The sequence below is a fragment of the Boleophthalmus pectinirostris genome, unplaced genomic scaffold (genome assembly GCF_026225935.1).
Source record: "Boleophthalmus pectinirostris isolate CB_2022bp ecotype Guang Dong unplaced genomic scaffold, ASM2622593v1 HiC_scaffold_2, whole genome shotgun sequence".
Lineage (NCBI taxonomy): Eukaryota > Metazoa > Chordata > Actinopteri > Gobiiformes > Gobiidae > Boleophthalmus > Boleophthalmus pectinirostris.
Genome location: NW_026571152.1, coordinates 9,232,152 through 9,249,465, shown reverse-complemented (window position 1 = coordinate 9,249,465; position 17,314 = coordinate 9,232,152). Strand labels below are relative to the sequence as shown.

Here is a 17,314-nt window from a genome sequence, read left to right as displayed (position 1 = left end):
AGCCTCGCTCCTGAATGGCTCTTCGGTTGCTGTTGTCCCACTCACGCACTTAGAACCGCAGCCTCAATAAGCTTCATTCGACTGGAACTTAGTCCACTTCTTTATACAGTCTCCGCTCTCCACTGACTCTCCCCCCTCTCTCTCCCTCCCTCCCTCTCTTCCTCTCTCCATCCTGACAGAGTCCTTTGTGTGCTCTATAATGTGTCTAATATGAATAATGTGCTGTTTCCCCTCCACAAACTCTCCCTGTGGTTCACTAATGTCACTCTGCAGCACGGCGCATTGTATCAGAGCAGTGGGAAGTCTGGGAGGGAGAGAGGGGAGAGAGAACGAGAGAGAAGAGAGCAAGAAAAAGGAAGCAGGAGGAGAGGGAGAGAGCGAGAGGAGAGGAGAGAGAGAGAGAGAGAGAGGGGGGAGTGTGAGAAGAGAAATCAGAAAGTGAAGGCGGGAGGCGATAGGAAATAGATGAGAAAGACAGAGAAGGATTGAGAGAGCGAGAGACGTGGGAGGTAGAGAGAGAGGAGAGAGAGAAAGGGGGAAAGACGTGGGAGGTAGAGAGAGAGAGAGAGGGAGGGAGGGAGGGGGGTGAGGATCAGGAAGCGAATGTGAGGTTCTGACAGGCCTTTCTTCACCTTTAAACAATGAAACAAACACGACTCATTCAAACGAGCAGGTGCCAAAAGGTCACAGGGTCAAAACAATGAACATGTGGTTGAGAAAGTTGTGAAAGAGCGGTTCAAAAAAATACCAATAACAATTTAAGTTAGTCTGAGTAATGTGAGAGAAACAAGCAGGTCTGAATCAGAGCTAAACCAGAACTTATACTGGAACTGTTTGTATCCTGCATTCTTATGGTTTTAAGAACACAACTGAACCTGCCAGAGCTTTAACCTACAGATGGATGACACACACATACAAGTTTGTCTCATTCTCAGTTTATGGATAGGCCTCATGTTAAAGCTCAAAACCTCTAAAATTCCCTCCCTGAGCTGCAGAGGCTGCACTGGCACTGACTCATGACTGGTGCAGGTGTTGGGGTTTCTGGAGTGACCGTTCAGATCAGAGAAAGTTGTTTTAGATTTAAACAAACTGGATTATAGCATCGAAATCCAAATGAGAGACTCTTGAGAACCAAAACACAAAATTATAACTTAAATAAGTAGAACATTGTGTCCAATGTTTTTGTAATTAAAAAGAAATCAGTATTACAGTTATTAGTAAAAGAAGCTATAATTGATTTGAACATGTTTACGTCATCTGTATTTTAAGTATAAGACTTTTAAACTTCATCCTACTCCTTTTGACTACCAGATTGCAAATATGTACATGCACATACTCTTGTTGTTGTTGTTGTTGTTGTACATTGTTCAAACAAATAAAATTAATGAATGAATGAAATGAGATCTGAGGTTGTGCTGAGAGGTCCATAGTTTGCATGAGGTTTGAGCTGAATGAGTTTTGTAAATGTTGTGGTTCACACTGTGTGTTTCAGATCCTGTTCTTGTGTTCTTCAGTATTCTTCAGAATTCTCTAACACTGTTGTGAGATAAACTATATTTCATAAGTGAAGCATTTGTATCGTCCTTTTCAGATCCTCTTCTCACGCTCCTCCTCTCCTCACCTGAACATCACTCTGGACTCTGCACCCGTCTCCTCCAGCCTCCTCCTCCAGGGCCAGGGACGCCTGCTTGTCGCCACCGGCAACAAGGTACAGTACAAATACTAACTACAGTACTCAGATATACTCCTATTTTACAAACCTACAGTCCATATTTCCAAATGAAAACTTACAGATTTGTTTGCCATTAAACCTTTGTGTGAGTGGGGTTGTCTCTTCAAAGATCTGACCTGTAGTTTGCCATGTTAGTGTCACCTGCTTGTCTCCGTGTTTAAAGCCAGACTGAGGATTACTTTTACAATATGCTGTTTCTGAGCTAATCTTTTTTCACAAATATCCAACAATAAAATAAATGTACTTTATCTGGTTAGTAGTAAAACAATTCCAAATGTTGCTTAACTCTAGTGGACACAAGAGCAGAAATAGTAGCTCTTTTGTTACATAAATTTGTTTAAATATTGTTTTGTTCCTGTAGATCACATCGGTGCCTCTGATTGGCCCGGGCTGTGATCAGCTGACCACCTGTACTTCCTGTTTGCTGTCGTCGAGGGTAACAGAGTGCGGATGGTGTAATGGCCGATGTACGAGATCCAGTCAGTGTACATCTGCAGAGTGGAGCCAGGAGTACTGCGCCCCTGTCATTACTAAGGTACAAATACTACTACTACTCCTACTACTACTATTAATACAATTACTATTGCTACTACTGATACTGACCCCAGAGTACTGCGCCCCTGTCATTACTAAGGTACAAATACTACTACTACTGCTCCTACTACTACTATTAATACAATCACTACTGCTACTACTGATACTGACCCCAGAGTACTGCGTTCCTGTCATTACTAAGGTACACGTATTACTGCTGTTTGAGTGATTGGTGGTGATCAGAATGGCAGCCACATCTCTGTTGTTCAGCTCCGGGGCGTCTGTGGCAGGTGTTCGGGTCTTTCCTGGTATTTAAAGAATTTGGATCATCGTACTACATCGTGAAGAGAGAAAAGAACGAGACGGAGGGATGAGAAGAGGGAGAGGGAGAGAGATAGGCATAAAGAAACTACTATAGGGCCCAACTGATATGGTTTTTTTGGAGACCGATACGATACAGATATAAAAGGGTTTTGGAGCTGCCAGTAGTCGATATAACAGCCAGTATATTTAATGATGTTAAAATTCACTGTAAATCTTGTGATGACAAAACTTAAACGCCGACATTCACTCTTCTATTCACAGTTCATTTACATATCAGTGCACGTCCAGTACCATATTAGGACATTTATCTGTCTGGAAATTGGATGAAATGACTGTATATATAAAACAGGGGTCTCCAACTCAAGTAGTTCGCCAAGGGATTTCTGAATTACACGTATTGTCGTAAATAACTCAGATTTGATGAATTAAATGCCTACTGCCCATTATTATTGTAAAACTATCATTTTAATGCCTGACTTTGTGCGCTCATAAATAAATAATGTTTTAGGTTTTATCCAGCTGTACCCCATCTAAGTCTTGCCATGGATCTTATGTGTACTTTATTTCCTATATTATATTATTTTTCGTTTTGTAAAGGTAGCTCACCTGAGGAAAAAGGTTGGGAGAACCCTGATATATAGAGTCTAATCTTTATAATATGTTTGGGATGAGACCCGATTTCCTCAAGACAAGATAAGATACGAGATTGGGTCCACGAGAAAGATAAAAGATGAGATTTTAACATAAATCATAATAAATACATTTTGTGATTCAGTTCACAGCTTTGGCCTCACCATTCATGATTAATGTTTCTTTATATCTTTGTGTTATATCATTGTAGCACTGTTTTTTGGAGACTTTTTTTGGAATTACAGCTCCTCAAGAAATGCAGCTTGCCAGTACTTTACCCGTTTTTGTCCACTGCAAAAGAAAAAAACATGGAAATGGGGAAAAACTCGGCCCACATCGGCAGAATTTAAATCGATATGTTTCCAAGTGTCCATATTGGCTGATAACAACAACTAGGGGTGTGCGAAAATATCAAAATATTGACATATCATATCGTTTAATGTGATGAGACAGTATCGATTTTGGGGACTGCTGTATCGATATATCACCAAGAGTATTTTCTGGTGCATTTTACTTAATTATTTTGTGGCAGTGCTACAATTTTGTTGCATATTTAGAGGAAGGAAACTTCTTTATGCGACACATTTGACATTTTCACTGTTTTGATGATTAAAATGTTTGTGTTTCATTTGAACTTTGCACAAGAAGTGGTTTAACAAAGACTTTTAGTATCACAGCCTTTGATTTAGCCTTTATTTTTTTATTGAACCGAATCAAATCGCTTTGAAATATATCAAATCAAAAGTGCACTGTATCGAGATATGTTTCGTATCGTGGCCTATGTATCGTATAAGTAAATTCTTAGTGATACCCAGCCCTAATAATAACTGATATATCGGTCGTGCCTTAGAAACTACAGTGGTACAGCAGTAAATAAAAAAGGAGAAAGAGACGGGGAAGAGAAATGAGAGAGAAAAAGAGTGCACTGAGCTGTGAACTGGAGAGGTGCTTAACCTTAACTGAAGTACACTTAAACCTCAAAAATGCATGGACAAGTGGAACTGTTCACTGTGACCAGATCTGGTGACCTGTTTTTGTCTTTTGTCCAGTTTTAGTTCCTGGTTTAGTTTCTGATTTAGTATGTGTTCAGTCCCTAGTATAATCCTGGTTTATTTCCTGATTTAGTTCCTTATTTAGTCCAGGTTTATTTCCTGATTTAGTTCCTTATTTAGTCCAGGTTTAGTTCCTGGTTTAGTTCCTTATTTAGTCCAGGTTTAGTTCCTGGTTTAGTACCTGTTCAGTTCCTGGTGTAGTTCTGGTTTAGTGCCTGTTTAGTCCTTGGTATAGTTCTGGTTTATTTGCTAGATTATCCTGGTTTACTTCCTGTTCAGTTCCTGGTGTAGTCCTGGTTTAGTCCACGTTTAGTTCCTGTTTAGTCCCTGGTATAGTCCTGGTTTAGTTCTGGATTAGTTCCTAGTTTAGTTTCTGTTCTTGGTGTAGATCTGGTTTCATCCCGGTTTAGTTTCTGGTTAAGTTGCCGTTCAGTCCCTGGTGTAGTTCTGGTTTACTTGCTGGTTTAGTCCTGGTTTGGCTCCTGTTCAGTCCCTGGTTTAGTCCCAGTTTAGACCTGGTTTAGATCTGGTTTAGTCCTAGTTTAGACCTGGTTTAATCCTAGTTTAATCCAGGTTTAGTCCTGGTTGATGGGACTCCGGCTCACATGACAAAAATCTATTTGCAAACTCATTTTCACAACAAACGTATCACAGAGAGAAATGACCAAGACTAAAATTTGCTTAGTTTAAAATTATACATATTCTTTAAAAAAAAATGTACTTTAAAAAACACTTTAAAAATACACCAAAATTTGGCCAAACTCATAGACTGTGTATATCAATGAACACGATCTTGGTATTTTTATTTCACTATTTTGTCCGTAAATCAGTTTCTATTCCTAATATGGAACTCAGCTCTAAATTACTCCTATAACTGCTAGTCTCTGTGAGCTTCATTTGACTGGGTGCGTTAGTTCACTGCTTTATAAAGTCTATGGTCTAACTTCACTTGACTATTTTCTGCTTTAGTCCTGACTTTTGCTGTTTTCAGACCAAACTTAACTATCATTTCTCGTATTGTTTTTCTCAGTTCTGGCCGAGCAGTGCCCCAGTTCGCGGCTCCACGTCCCTCACCATCTGTGGACTCAACTTTGGCTTCGACAAAACAGAAAACTTCAGGTCGCCCATGGTCAGTGTGGAGGTGGGAGGAGCCCCGTGCAAACTGGACCGACACGGAGGACTCAACAGGTGAGACTACGCATTCAAACGTGATAATAATACAGTAAAACATGAGAAGAACAAATAAATATACGATTTGAACCAGCACAGATGACTTAAACTAAAAAACAATGTATTCAAATTAAGATTCAGTTAGAATTGCTCTTCAGTTTGAGCTTCGTTGATGTAAACAGACTAATAATAATCAGTGTTGGGCAAGTTACTTCAAAACTGTAATACATTTTTTATGACTTGTTACTGTCATTTCAAAGTCATTTGTTACATTACAATATTACTGCATTTAAATGTAAGACATTACACGACTACTGCAGCACTTTTAAGTTACTCTCACCAAAATAACTGTGTGAAGATGCCAAACTTTTGCGCCATATATGGACTGAACCAGGACTAAACCAGGACTGAACCAGAGGTGAACCAGGACTAAACCAGGACTGAACCAGAGGTGAACCAGGACTAAACCAGAGATGAACCAGGACTAAACCAAGACCGAACCAAGTCTAAGCTAGAACTGAACCACAACTAAACCAGGTCTAACCCAGAACTAAACTCAGAGCTGAACCAGGACTAAACCAGGACTTAAGAGAACTGAACCAGTACTGAACCCGGACTAAACCAGGTCTAAACCAGGACTAAACTAGAACTAAACCAGAACTGAACCAGAACTGAACCAGGACTGAACCAGAGCTGAACCAGGACTAAACCAGGTTTAAAACAGGACTAAACCAGAACTAAACCAGGTCTAAACCAGGACTAAACCAGGACTGAGCCAAGACTGAGCCAGGTCTAAACCAGAAGTGAACCAGGACTAAACCAGGTCTAAACCAGGTCTAAACCAGGACTAAACCAGACCTAAACCAGGTCTAAACCAGGTCTAAACGAGGACCAAACCAGGACCAAACCAGGTCTAAACCAGGACCAAACCAGGACTAATCTTGGACTAGGACTTATTCTTAGTCCTTTACTCCCAACACTGCTAATAATAAATGGTTACTCAAACATTTACATAATTTAGGACCTTTAAAATTTGTATTATTTTGATCACAACCATTCATTCATCCTCATTAATCCCACTGGCAGTAGTAGTAGTATAGTAGTAGTAGTTGCATCCCTACTGTGTTTTTTCTCTCCCTTGTTTCCTTTCTCACACAAACACTGTTCTTTTGTAAATGAATGAATGCTGTTGACTTGTACTTCCTCGTTCAGTGGTCACATGACTCCGCTAACTCCAAAATGAGTGGGAAAAATGCACTAACTCAGCTCCAGCCCCCGAACAGCGTGTCCCGAGCCAGTCTGTAGCACAACAGCTCATTCTCCCACATAGTTATCCAATAGACATGGTAATTACGCCGAATGGGGCTGTAATTTGTGCGAGTAATGCGATTGTTTTGGTGTTTCGTAGGTGGACAGAGCTGCAGTGTGCTCCGGTTTTCAGCGGGAATTTTACGATAAAAAATAAAGACGTGAAAGTGACCAGCGGAACCCAAGTGGCCAAGATGGAGGGCTTCACTTTTGGGGTAAAAAAAAAAAAAGTTTAAAATGTGCATGTCTTTATTAATATTTTTGTTTTATTTTTATACTAAAGGAGCAGGCTAAACAGGACTAAACCAGTGTCTTCTGCGTTCACACTAGGCCGAGCAAAAGTATCAAATTCAGATACGAATCAATACTAAAACTAGTACTGAATCTAGGTACTCATTTGTGCAGATATCAATACCTTTCCTGAATAGCTTTGGAATGATCTTGAGTCGTATCAGAACAAGTATAAAAGCACATAGTATAAACTAAACTAGGATCAAACCAGGACAAGTGTGAACAGATCCTTTACGAGCAGAGGATGCAGAGGAGAAGCTCATATTGTAAATTCCATATCACATTCTGACATTGTGCCCTCCAGGAGCCTGTGATCCATGAGATCTTCCCCACATTTGGGCCTAAATCTGGAAACACAATGTTGACGATCCGAGGAGCGTTCTTAGACTCAGGGAACAAGAGAGAGGTGACCATTGGAAAAGGAGTCTGCAAGATACAGAGGTAAGAGTGCACTGGGCACGTGGACACGCTGTGGTTTATACAGACCAAACTCTGCACTAAAGACACTTTCTAAAATCAACAAAAGTACTAACAAATCACAAAAATATTAGCCTGTGATCCAGAATACACTTCTTCTGGTCACTGGTGAATCTGGGTTAATGAATGGGTTAAGATGAGCATGATTGACAGGTGGATTAGTCAATCAGGGGCACACATGGTAGCCCCTGGTATGCATCTGAAGCCGGTTTCTACGAAGTAAAACCAGCTGATCTCGCAGGATTAGGATTTCGTTCGCTTGATGGTAGGCGTGTACTTTATTCATTTAACCAGTCACTGCTATTTGGTCGTGATGTATGCAATGCGCCGCTAACAGGGCTAATTATATATATTAAGCTTTTCCCAAATCCCTTAGGAAGAAGAGGAATAACGTCTTTCCCCTTGATAAAATTCAACAAACATTCTCTTTGTTCCGGCTTTAAATCCTCGATCTTGGGAATCGTTGCCAACACAGAATGTATGGCTCTTCGCTGATTGGCTGGTGTCCGGATTCGCACTTCCAGGGTTCTTGTAAACCATCTAGTGTATTCCAATTCCTGTCCTAGTCACTGGAGAGAAATGAAATCTGAGCGGCGGCACTAGGTGGCGCCAGCCTGACTACACACATGGCCCATCTGTATCAAAACAAATATGGCTTACAAGAGCAAAAGAAAATTTAAAAAAATATCACAGGTGAATGAAAAACATCACATATTTCTGCAGAATCAGTGAGTAAAGCATTAAATTCTGTTCATCTGAGGTGAGAAAAATGTGATTTTGTTCAAAATGATGGGTGACCAGTGAGCTCCATCGGTTCACGTCGCTGAAATAAACACTTCTGATTGGATGATTGTGTTTGAGCCTGGCTTGAGAAGCGACACAGGGAGCGGTGACTAGTCCAGTATTTCTCTGTATCCATCTGTTGTTGATTGTCGATTGAATTCTAAGCAGATCTTCAATATCTGTTAGTAATTAAATCACAATTAGTTACAAAATGTGTTCACTGCATGGCAAAAATATAAAAAATAGGAAGGTTAACACTTTTTAAGCAGCTTTACAAAATATAAACGGGTCATTGCCTCTACATTGTACATGAAGAACTACAAACATGGCCGCCTGATTTCTTCTTCTCTCTGTGCAGCCTGTCGTCGTCGATGGTGACCTGTAAGACCCCGCCTCAGCCCCTCCCCTCACAGGAAGTGGTCCGCTTCAGTCTGGACTCCGTGGAGCTCAGGGCCCCAACGGTCTTCTCCTACAACCAGGACCCCATCATCAACAGCATCCAGCCCTCCAGGTCCTTCGTGAGGTGAGGAACAAGGTCCCCCTCTCCCCAGACACCTCCCCCTTTCCTCTTGCTCCCCAGACTCTTCCCTCTCTGTATTAAAAGACTCAACCAAGGATAAACAGGTCTTGATCAGGACTAAACCAAAACTACAACTGAAGTACTCAACCATGACTGAACTAGAACCAGATAAGGATTGACCAGAAACCTCCCTCTCTAGTTACCTATAAGTCCCATACTTAAGACCTAATTTAGTCCTGGTTTAGTCCTGGTTTAGTTCTGGTCATGTACTTGTTTTATGTCCCTTTAGTCCTGAGCTGACCTAAACCTGCACATATTAAAACTGTATCTGTGACCTAGATCCATATGGTTTTGAAATCACCGTACTTTGAATGTCTTCCTTCGGGTTTCGTTGCGTTCTGTTGCGTTCTGAGAGGTCAGGAGACGGGCGAGCGAGGACTGAGCGAGGACACAGTGAGGGAGTGAGGAGGAGGTGAAGAATGATTTGAGTTCTTTACGGAAAATACAGGACAAATATTCCAAACCGGAACATTTTATCACATCTGGAGAAGTATCAGACAGGAGGAAGAAGTATAGTGATTCAGACTAAGGCTGCAAGAGTAATCACTTTATTTGTTGACACTGAAAATTGGTCGCAGTTAGCATATCTCAAAGTAAAGTATTAGCAGTAAGTAGGACAGTGGGACCATTACTCTGTGGCTAAATTGGCTTGTCGATATGGCGATTTAATCCTTCCAGATCAGGCAATATGTTTTATATAACTTTACAACCATACAAGATAGAAACTTACTCTTTATTCCCTTGAAAAGCTGACAGTTGTGGCTTTCTGAGCATATTTTCAGCATTATCCTATGTCACGCACATGCTGCATGATGACATAAGAAAATAAGTGTCCAATAGGAACTTTGTTTTCTGTCCATTTTCATTTTGGGTCAGACTTTGCCAAAGAATGTAGTGAGTCAAGATGGTCGACTGCTCTTAGCGTTTCTGTTCATAACAACTGACATCTTGGTCTGCGTAATCCCACATCTCTTGCTATTTTTATTTGAAAAACCTTTCAAAGTTCACTCAGAATGTACAAATCCAAATGTAATATACAGTATGGAAATGCAGGAAGTGATGTGGCTCTGTGCCCTGGACTTGACACGAGCTGTTTCCATGACTGGTGCCAGTGAAGTCATGAGGCCATTGCACTTTTTGTTTTAAGGCAATAAGGATATTTTAAGTTACTTACAGACTTGATATTTTGCACTTTTGTAGCTAAGGCCCTAAGTTAAGCATTTTTTTTATGTCCAAAAAGGTGTTTGCACATGTTTGGTGTGTGTTTCTTAGACAGGCTGGCACCACCTAGTGCCTCCGCTCAATTTAATTTCTCTCCAGCGACTAGGTCAGGAATCAGAATACACAAAACCCCAGAAGTGCGAGTTCGGGCTCCAGCCAATCAGCAAAGAGTCATATATATTGTGTTGGCAACGATTCCCAAGACTGAGGATTTAAAGCCGGAACAAAGAGAATGTTTGGTGAATTTTATCAAGGAGAAAGACGGTATTGCCCTTCTTCCTACGGAATTTGGGAAAAGCTTAATATACCAGTTAACCCTGTTAGCGATTGGTTAAATGAAAAAAGTACCCACCTACCGTCAAACAAACAAATTCTAACACTGTGAGGTCAGCCGGTTTCCACAAAGTGAAAGAGTGTAAATTTTCTTTTCTTTTTGTCATTTGTATTTCTGATCCTATAGCTTTTATTACAGCCATATGACACAACTAAACTACAGCACACAGATTGTGAAATAACAGGTTGTACTGTAAAAAAGGATGTATAACACCTCATTACGGGGCAAAATGAAGAAAAAAAAATCCAGGGGAGGACAAATGTAGTAAAATTGCTTTTGCCTTTGTTAAAGCCTCTGGTGTATTTTGTGTGTCTGTTGCAGTGGAGGCTGCACGGTCTCAGCTCACGGGTTCTTCCTTCAGTCTGGACTTCAGCCTGAGATGGTCCTCACCACCAGCCACGACCAGCACGTCTTCCATGTGGTAAGTACCGCTCCACTTCTGCCGATGTGGCTCAGTGGCTAGAACACTCGCCCATCTACCCCAAAGTCGACAGTTCAAATTGTGGTGGTGGAGACTGGCAGCCTCACCTCTGTCATTCTACAGAATACCACTTTTTTACGGTCTTGGTCTCGTCTCGGACTCGAGCGCATTTGGACTCGGTCTTGTCTCGGACTCGAAGGGGCTTGGTTTTGGTCTTGTCTTGGACTCGAGGTCTGACACTTGATGAGTGTGATCGTATTTCATTACGGCTGGTGAATGTGCAGAGACTGGTCAATATCACTGCAAAACCAGTAAAACAATGTAACTGTGAATGTTATGAACATGAAAAAAACACTTGATTCACTTTGAAGTTGTTTTGTGTAAAGTGCCAGTGGAAGTTCTCTTAAAGAAGGGGTTCTCAAACTGTGGGTCAAGGCCAAAAAAGGAGTACAGAGTGTTTCAGTGCAGTACAGTCTGGCTTATTTTTTGCTTAAATGAACATTAACCATATCAAATGGAGATAGATTTAAAAAAAAATATTGATACGCACCAAAATAAATGTAAAATACAAATAAATGTAGGAAATGACCCAGATGGTGTTGATTTGGTCTCGAGGGGCCCTGGTCTTGGTCTTGTCTCAGTCTCAGGACGCTGTGGTCTCGGACTGGTCTTGGTCTCATTTAGTGTGGTCTTGACTACAACACTAGTCTCCTTCCCCACATTCTTAGTAACAGTGTTAGGTTTCTCTCTGTCATCACTCTCCCCTCATTCATTTTCACATGAGCAGATTTACTTCCTGTTCCTCTGCCCTGGACGTCCTTTTATGGGCGCATCATGATGACCTCACAGGTGCTTTTCCCATAATTCCACATGTGTTTTGATCGTTTGAAGCGTAATGTCCTCACTCAGCGCTGACAATAGAAAAGTGAGACGTAGAATGAGAATCACACACAGAAGCAGAGGGCTGTGGTTTCAGATGCATAGAAACATATGGAAAAGTCTGAGTTCAGACGTGATCTCAGCTCTGGAGACGAGCTCTGCTGTCTGTCTATAAGGAACTCGGAGCTGAGTACAGGTGAAGTGAAGTGCAGAAAGTACTATGAAAAATCTGAAAAAGATTTATTTGGACAGGGTGGCCAAACCTCCTTGTCGAATCCTGATCTCATGTGATGTCAGACACTAAGCAGGTCTGGTTCTGGTTAGTACTTGGATGGGAGAGCGCTGGGAATACCAGGAGCTGCAGTGGAGAGTTTAAACCTGGTTTAGTCCTGTTATTCCTGGTCTGTTCCTGGATTAGTTCTGGTTTAGTCCTGGTTTGATTCTGGTTTATCCCTAAATTAGCTGCAGTCTGTTACTAATAATGACAAATGTTTCCCTCTCGGCAGACACTTCCTCCAAGTTTAGTCCTGGTTTAGTCCTGGTTTAGCACTTTAAATAATGTAAATGTAATCTAGACTTAAACTGTGACTAGACCTGACCCACGTTGCTATTTAGTTTAGTCCTGATTTTGATCAGCCAAACCTCCTTCTCAACCCTGATCTCATCAGATAGAAGCTGAGCAGGTCTGGTCCTGGTTAGTTTGTGAATGGGAGACCAGTGGGAACACCAAGAGTCACAGAGGGGCATTATTGATCCACAAGGGAAATTATTTGGACACAGTAGCTCACATAATCATCTTTCGGTATGCTGTTTTTATGCTTTTTGTATTGTTCATAAACCTTGATTTAAAAGTGCTTTATAAATAAATCTTTATTAGTAGTAGTATCACAAGATATAAATTCTGACTAAGTAACAAAGAGCGAGCAAGAGACAGGTGTCAAATAAGACATAAATATATAAATGTAAATGTACAAGTCAAAATAAAATAGAAAAATAAGTAATAATGTTGTACAGCTGTAGGGAATATTATCTGTTACATAAGTGTTAATTGTTGTAGTTGTAGGGAGTATTATCTGTTCCATAAGGGTGAGTTGTTGTACAGTTGTAGGGAGTATTATCTGTTACATAAGGGTGAGTTGTTGTAGTTGTAGGAGTATTATCTGTTCCATAATAGGTTGTAGGGTGTTACATAAAGTGTTGTTGTACAGTAGTTGTAGGGAGTATTATCTGTTACATAAGGGTGAGTTGTTGTACAGTTGTAGGGAGTATTATCTGTTCCATAAAGGTGTGTACATAAGGGTGAGTTGTTGTAGTTGTAGGGAGTATTATCTGTTACATAAGGGTGAGTTGTTGTAGTTGTAGGAAGTACTATATGTTACATAAAGGTGATTTGTTGTACAGTAGTTGTAGGGAGTATTATCTGTTCCATCTTCTCTCCAATTTATGTCCCTCTTTTTTATTTTAATATTTATGTTTTGATTTGTTTTTATTATGATTTTAATGTATTTCTTATTCTGTAAAGCACTTTGAATTACTTTGTGTACGAATTGTGCTATACAAATAAACTTGCCTTGCCTTGCCATTAGGGTGAGTTGCTGCACAGTTGTAGGGAGTATTATCTGTTCCGTAAGGGTGAGTTGTTGTACAGTTGTAGGGAGTATTATCTGTTCCATAAGGGTGAGTTGTAGTAGTTGTAGGAAGTACTATATGTTACATAAAGATGATTTGTTGTACAGTTGTAGGGAGTATTATCTGTTCCATTAGGGTGAGTTGTTGTACAGTTGTAGGGAGTATTATCTGTTCCATAAGGGTGAGTTGTTGTACAGTTGTAGGGAGTATTATCTGTTCCATAAGGGTGAGTTGTTGTACAGTTGTAGGGAGTATTATCTGTTCCATTAGGGTGAGTTGTTGTACAGTTGTAGGGAGTATTATCTGTTCCATAAGGGTGAGTTGTTGTACAGTTGTAGGGAGTATTATCTGTTCCATTAGGGTGAGTTGTTGTACAGTTGTAGGGAGTATTATCTGTTACATAAGGGTGAGTTGTTGTACAGTTGTAGGGAGTATTATCTGTTCCATTAGGGTGAGTTGTTGTACAGTTGTAGGGAGTATTATCTGTTCCATTAGGGTGAGTTGTTGTACAGTTGTAGGGAGTATTATCTGTTCCATTAGGGTGAGTTGTTGTACAGTTGTAGGGAGTATTATCTGTTCCATTAGGGTGAGTTGATGTACTGCTCTGTAAAATGCAATAACTCTCCCACTGTCCTCACTAACATTAAGTAGTAGCAAATAGTAGTTCTAATAGTAGTTGAGAAGTCATTTATTACATAACTATTTGTTTTGGATCGGTCCTGAGTTAATACTTTCTGAGCGGTTAGTCATAATTTTGGCCACACGCTGTTAAAAAGTGCACTTTTGTCTCATTTCTCTTTGGTTTGGCTGAGTTGGACCATATTCTGCTAATGTTAAATCCATTCAAACAGATGTGGAATTCCAGCTGAAAAACGCATTATTAAGTGGGATCAGCTGAGACAGAATGTACAGACAGAGACATATTACATTTTATATAAGAGACATTTCAAACTATAAACATTATAGTACTGTGTGTCAGATGCCCTCCCATCATCCTGTATCCTTGTGTGTCAGATGCCCTCCCTGTGTGTCAGATGCCCTCCTTGTGTGTCAGATGCCCTCCTTGTGTGTCAGACGCCCTCCTTGTGTGTCAGACGCCCTCCTTGTGTGTCAGACGCCCTCCTTGTGTGTCACATGTCTGTCCTGTGTGTCACATGTCCGTCCTGTGTGTCAGATGCCCTCCCATCCTCCTATATCAGACCTTTGTACAACTCCCAGGACACACAGCCCTTTGGTTGACTCTGACCGGCCCGTTTAAGCTCATATCGAATAACAAAATAAACATATTTTATTTAAAAATAACGATATTGGAGTGCTGCACTGGATCAAAACTTGCGTGTACAGGTGCTCATCAGACCAGAGGGCTTGAATTCTTGTTGAGAAGAAAGAGGATGGCAGAGGCACTCGGATTTGCAGTGTATTTATTAATGGTCACTGCAAATCAGAGAGCCTCTGCCATCCTCTTTCTTCCAAACATATTTTATAATTTTACCTCATGCATGGACTAAAGCTGCATTGCTTTTATTTTATTTTATTTTTTATATAGTGTTATTATTTTCTTTTTTAATTTAAAGGTTTTTGTATAAAATTTTTTTGTAAGGCAGCCTCACTTTTTCATTGCTTATTCATAACATGAACTCTGACCAGTCTTACCAGCTCATCAAAACAATGATATTTACTGCTTTTTATAAAGAAATACAATTCATATGATGCAGAATTGAGTTGTTTTTGGCTTGGCCCCCCACAGTATTTTCTGTTTCTCATGTGGCCCCATGGAAAAAAGAATTGCCCACCCTTGTGTGTCAGGTGCCCTCCCGTCCTCCAGTATCCTTGTGTGTCTGACCTCTTCTCATTAAAGGTGCACGATGTAGCTTTTCTGATAGACTGTATGTCACTTGGTAGTTTTTTATCTCCATGGTGACAAGCGTGGGACACCACCAAGACAAGTTACAAGTCAGATCTGCAGAGACGTAACCCCGCTTACCGCAAATGGATAAATGCAAGATGGCTTTAGTTTAATCTCATATTGTGGAACCTTCCAGGAGAAACAATAACATCTCCATGGAGACGATAAAGTGGCAGTTCCTCCACTAGGAAAGTTCCATAGTGCACGTTTAAAATACCAAACACTGAATATTTCACTTTTAAAGACATTTCCAAAACAGTAATTACATCAGTACTGCAGTGTAGGGTTTCTGTGTACTAATATTTAAAGTACTTTGTCGTGTTCCTGTCATGTTTTCAAGTGAACCATAACAAACTTTGGCAGCTGTCTGTGGTGGTTGCCCGCGGCGATGTGTTTAAAAGGCTAATCCTCTGCACTGATCCGATCTGTCAGGGGGAGTCAGAATGCATCGGCCGGAGGGACAGGCTCGGGCAGGACTCACATACACCGAGAAACAGAGAAACAGAGAGACGACGCAGCGGAGGAACGACTTTATGTGACGGAGGAGAGACTGAGAGAGAGAGGGGGAGACAGAGAGTGGAGGAGAGAGGGGGACAGCAGAGAGAGAGAAAGTACAGAGAGGGGGAGAGAGACGGAGGGAGAGTGGAGAGAGGGGAGGAGCGGGGGTGACGGAGAGAGTGAAGGAGGGAGAGGGAGACAGCAGAGAGAGAGAGGGAGGAGGAGAGAGCGAGAGGGGGAGAGACAGGGAGGGAGGGAAAGAGAGAGAAAGGGGAGAATGGAGAGGGAGACAGCAGAAAGAGAGCGGGAGGAGGAGAGAGTGAGAGGAGGAGAGACAGGGAGGGAGGGAGAGAGAGAGAGAGAGTGGAGGGGAGGGGAGAAGGAGACAGCAGAGAGAGTGAGGAAGGAGGAGAGAGCGAGAGGGGGAGAGACAGGGAGGGAGGGAAAGAGAGAGAGGGGAGAATGGAGAGGGAGACAGCAGGGAGAGCGAGGGAGAGGAGAGCAATAGAGAGAGATAGAGGGAGAGAGGGAGGAGAAGAGCATGAGGGGGAGAGACAGGAGAGTGGAGGAGGGAGAGAGAGCAATAGAGAGAGAGAGGGAGGAGAAGAGCGTGAGGGGGAGAGACAAGAGAGAGAGCGAAGGAGAGAGCGAGAGCAATAGAGAGAGAAAGAGAGAGAGAGAGGAGAAGAGCGTGAGAGGGGGAGACATGGGGAGGGAAAGAGAGAGTAGAGGAAGGAATGAGAGAGTGTGAAGTATGGAGAGTGATAGAGAGAGGGAGGGAGGAGGAGAGAACGAGAGGGGGAAAAGAGAGTGAAAGAGGGAGAGTGATAGAGAGAGAGGGAGGGAGAGAGGAAGAGGAAAGTGGAGGAGGGAGAGAGACAGAGAGATGAAGGTGAAGGAGGGATAGTGGCAGAGAGAGAGGGATGGAGTGGGAGAGAAAGTGAAGGAGGGAGAGCAACACACAGAGAGGGAGGGACAGAGTGACACCATAGAGAGAGGAAGAGAAAGACAGAGGAGAGAAAAGGAGAGGGAGACAGGGGAGCAGATAGAGGGAGAGAGAGATGAGATGGGGGCATAGAGGAAGAGAAAGAGGGAGACAGGGTGTGGAAAAAGAGTGGACGGAGGGCAGAGGGAGAGAGAGAGAGAGAGAGAGAGCAGGGTTTTTCTTTGGTAATTGTTTATACCAGAACTTTCACTTGTGTGTAGACTGTGGGCTACACCTTTATTCGTTTTGTCGATTAATCGGTTGATGATTTCTTTGTTGGCCAGATTGTGTATTAGGCAAATGTTATTGTTTGGATTATGAGGATTTATTTGGAGCAGAGCAGAGGAGAAATCATGGAGGGAGTGAGCTGGAGTTTTGGCAGGGGCTGGACGCTTTAATCTGCCTTCCTCTGTAGTCCATTTTTGTTTTGTTGGTTTTGTTTTTGTCATAAGTTTGAACTCTTTTGCCCGTGTCACGACAACAGCTCTACAACCAACTCCATAAATGTAAAGTTTCTGGTAAAATGATCATTATCAGAACACCTTTTACTCTGATTTGAG

General features: G+C 41.6%; 1 protein-coding gene across 1 annotated transcript in view; it reads left to right on the top strand.

Moving 5' to 3' along the window:
- met (MET proto-oncogene, receptor tyrosine kinase) overlaps nt 1-17,314 on the top strand; it is a 135,536-nt gene that overhangs the window by 76,975 nt on the left and 41,247 nt on the right. The window contains exons 4-10 of the mRNA XM_020919174.2: nt 1,592-1,708; nt 2,094-2,267; nt 5,303-5,460; nt 6,851-6,965; nt 7,346-7,482; nt 8,660-8,824; nt 10,758-10,857. Coding sequence (XP_020774833.2) covers nt 1,592-1,708; nt 2,094-2,267; nt 5,303-5,460; nt 6,851-6,965; nt 7,346-7,482; nt 8,660-8,824; nt 10,758-10,857 — 966 coding nt within the window. The remainder of the gene's footprint in view (nt 1-1,591; nt 1,709-2,093; nt 2,268-5,302; nt 5,461-6,850; nt 6,966-7,345; nt 7,483-8,659; nt 8,825-10,757; nt 10,858-17,314) is intronic.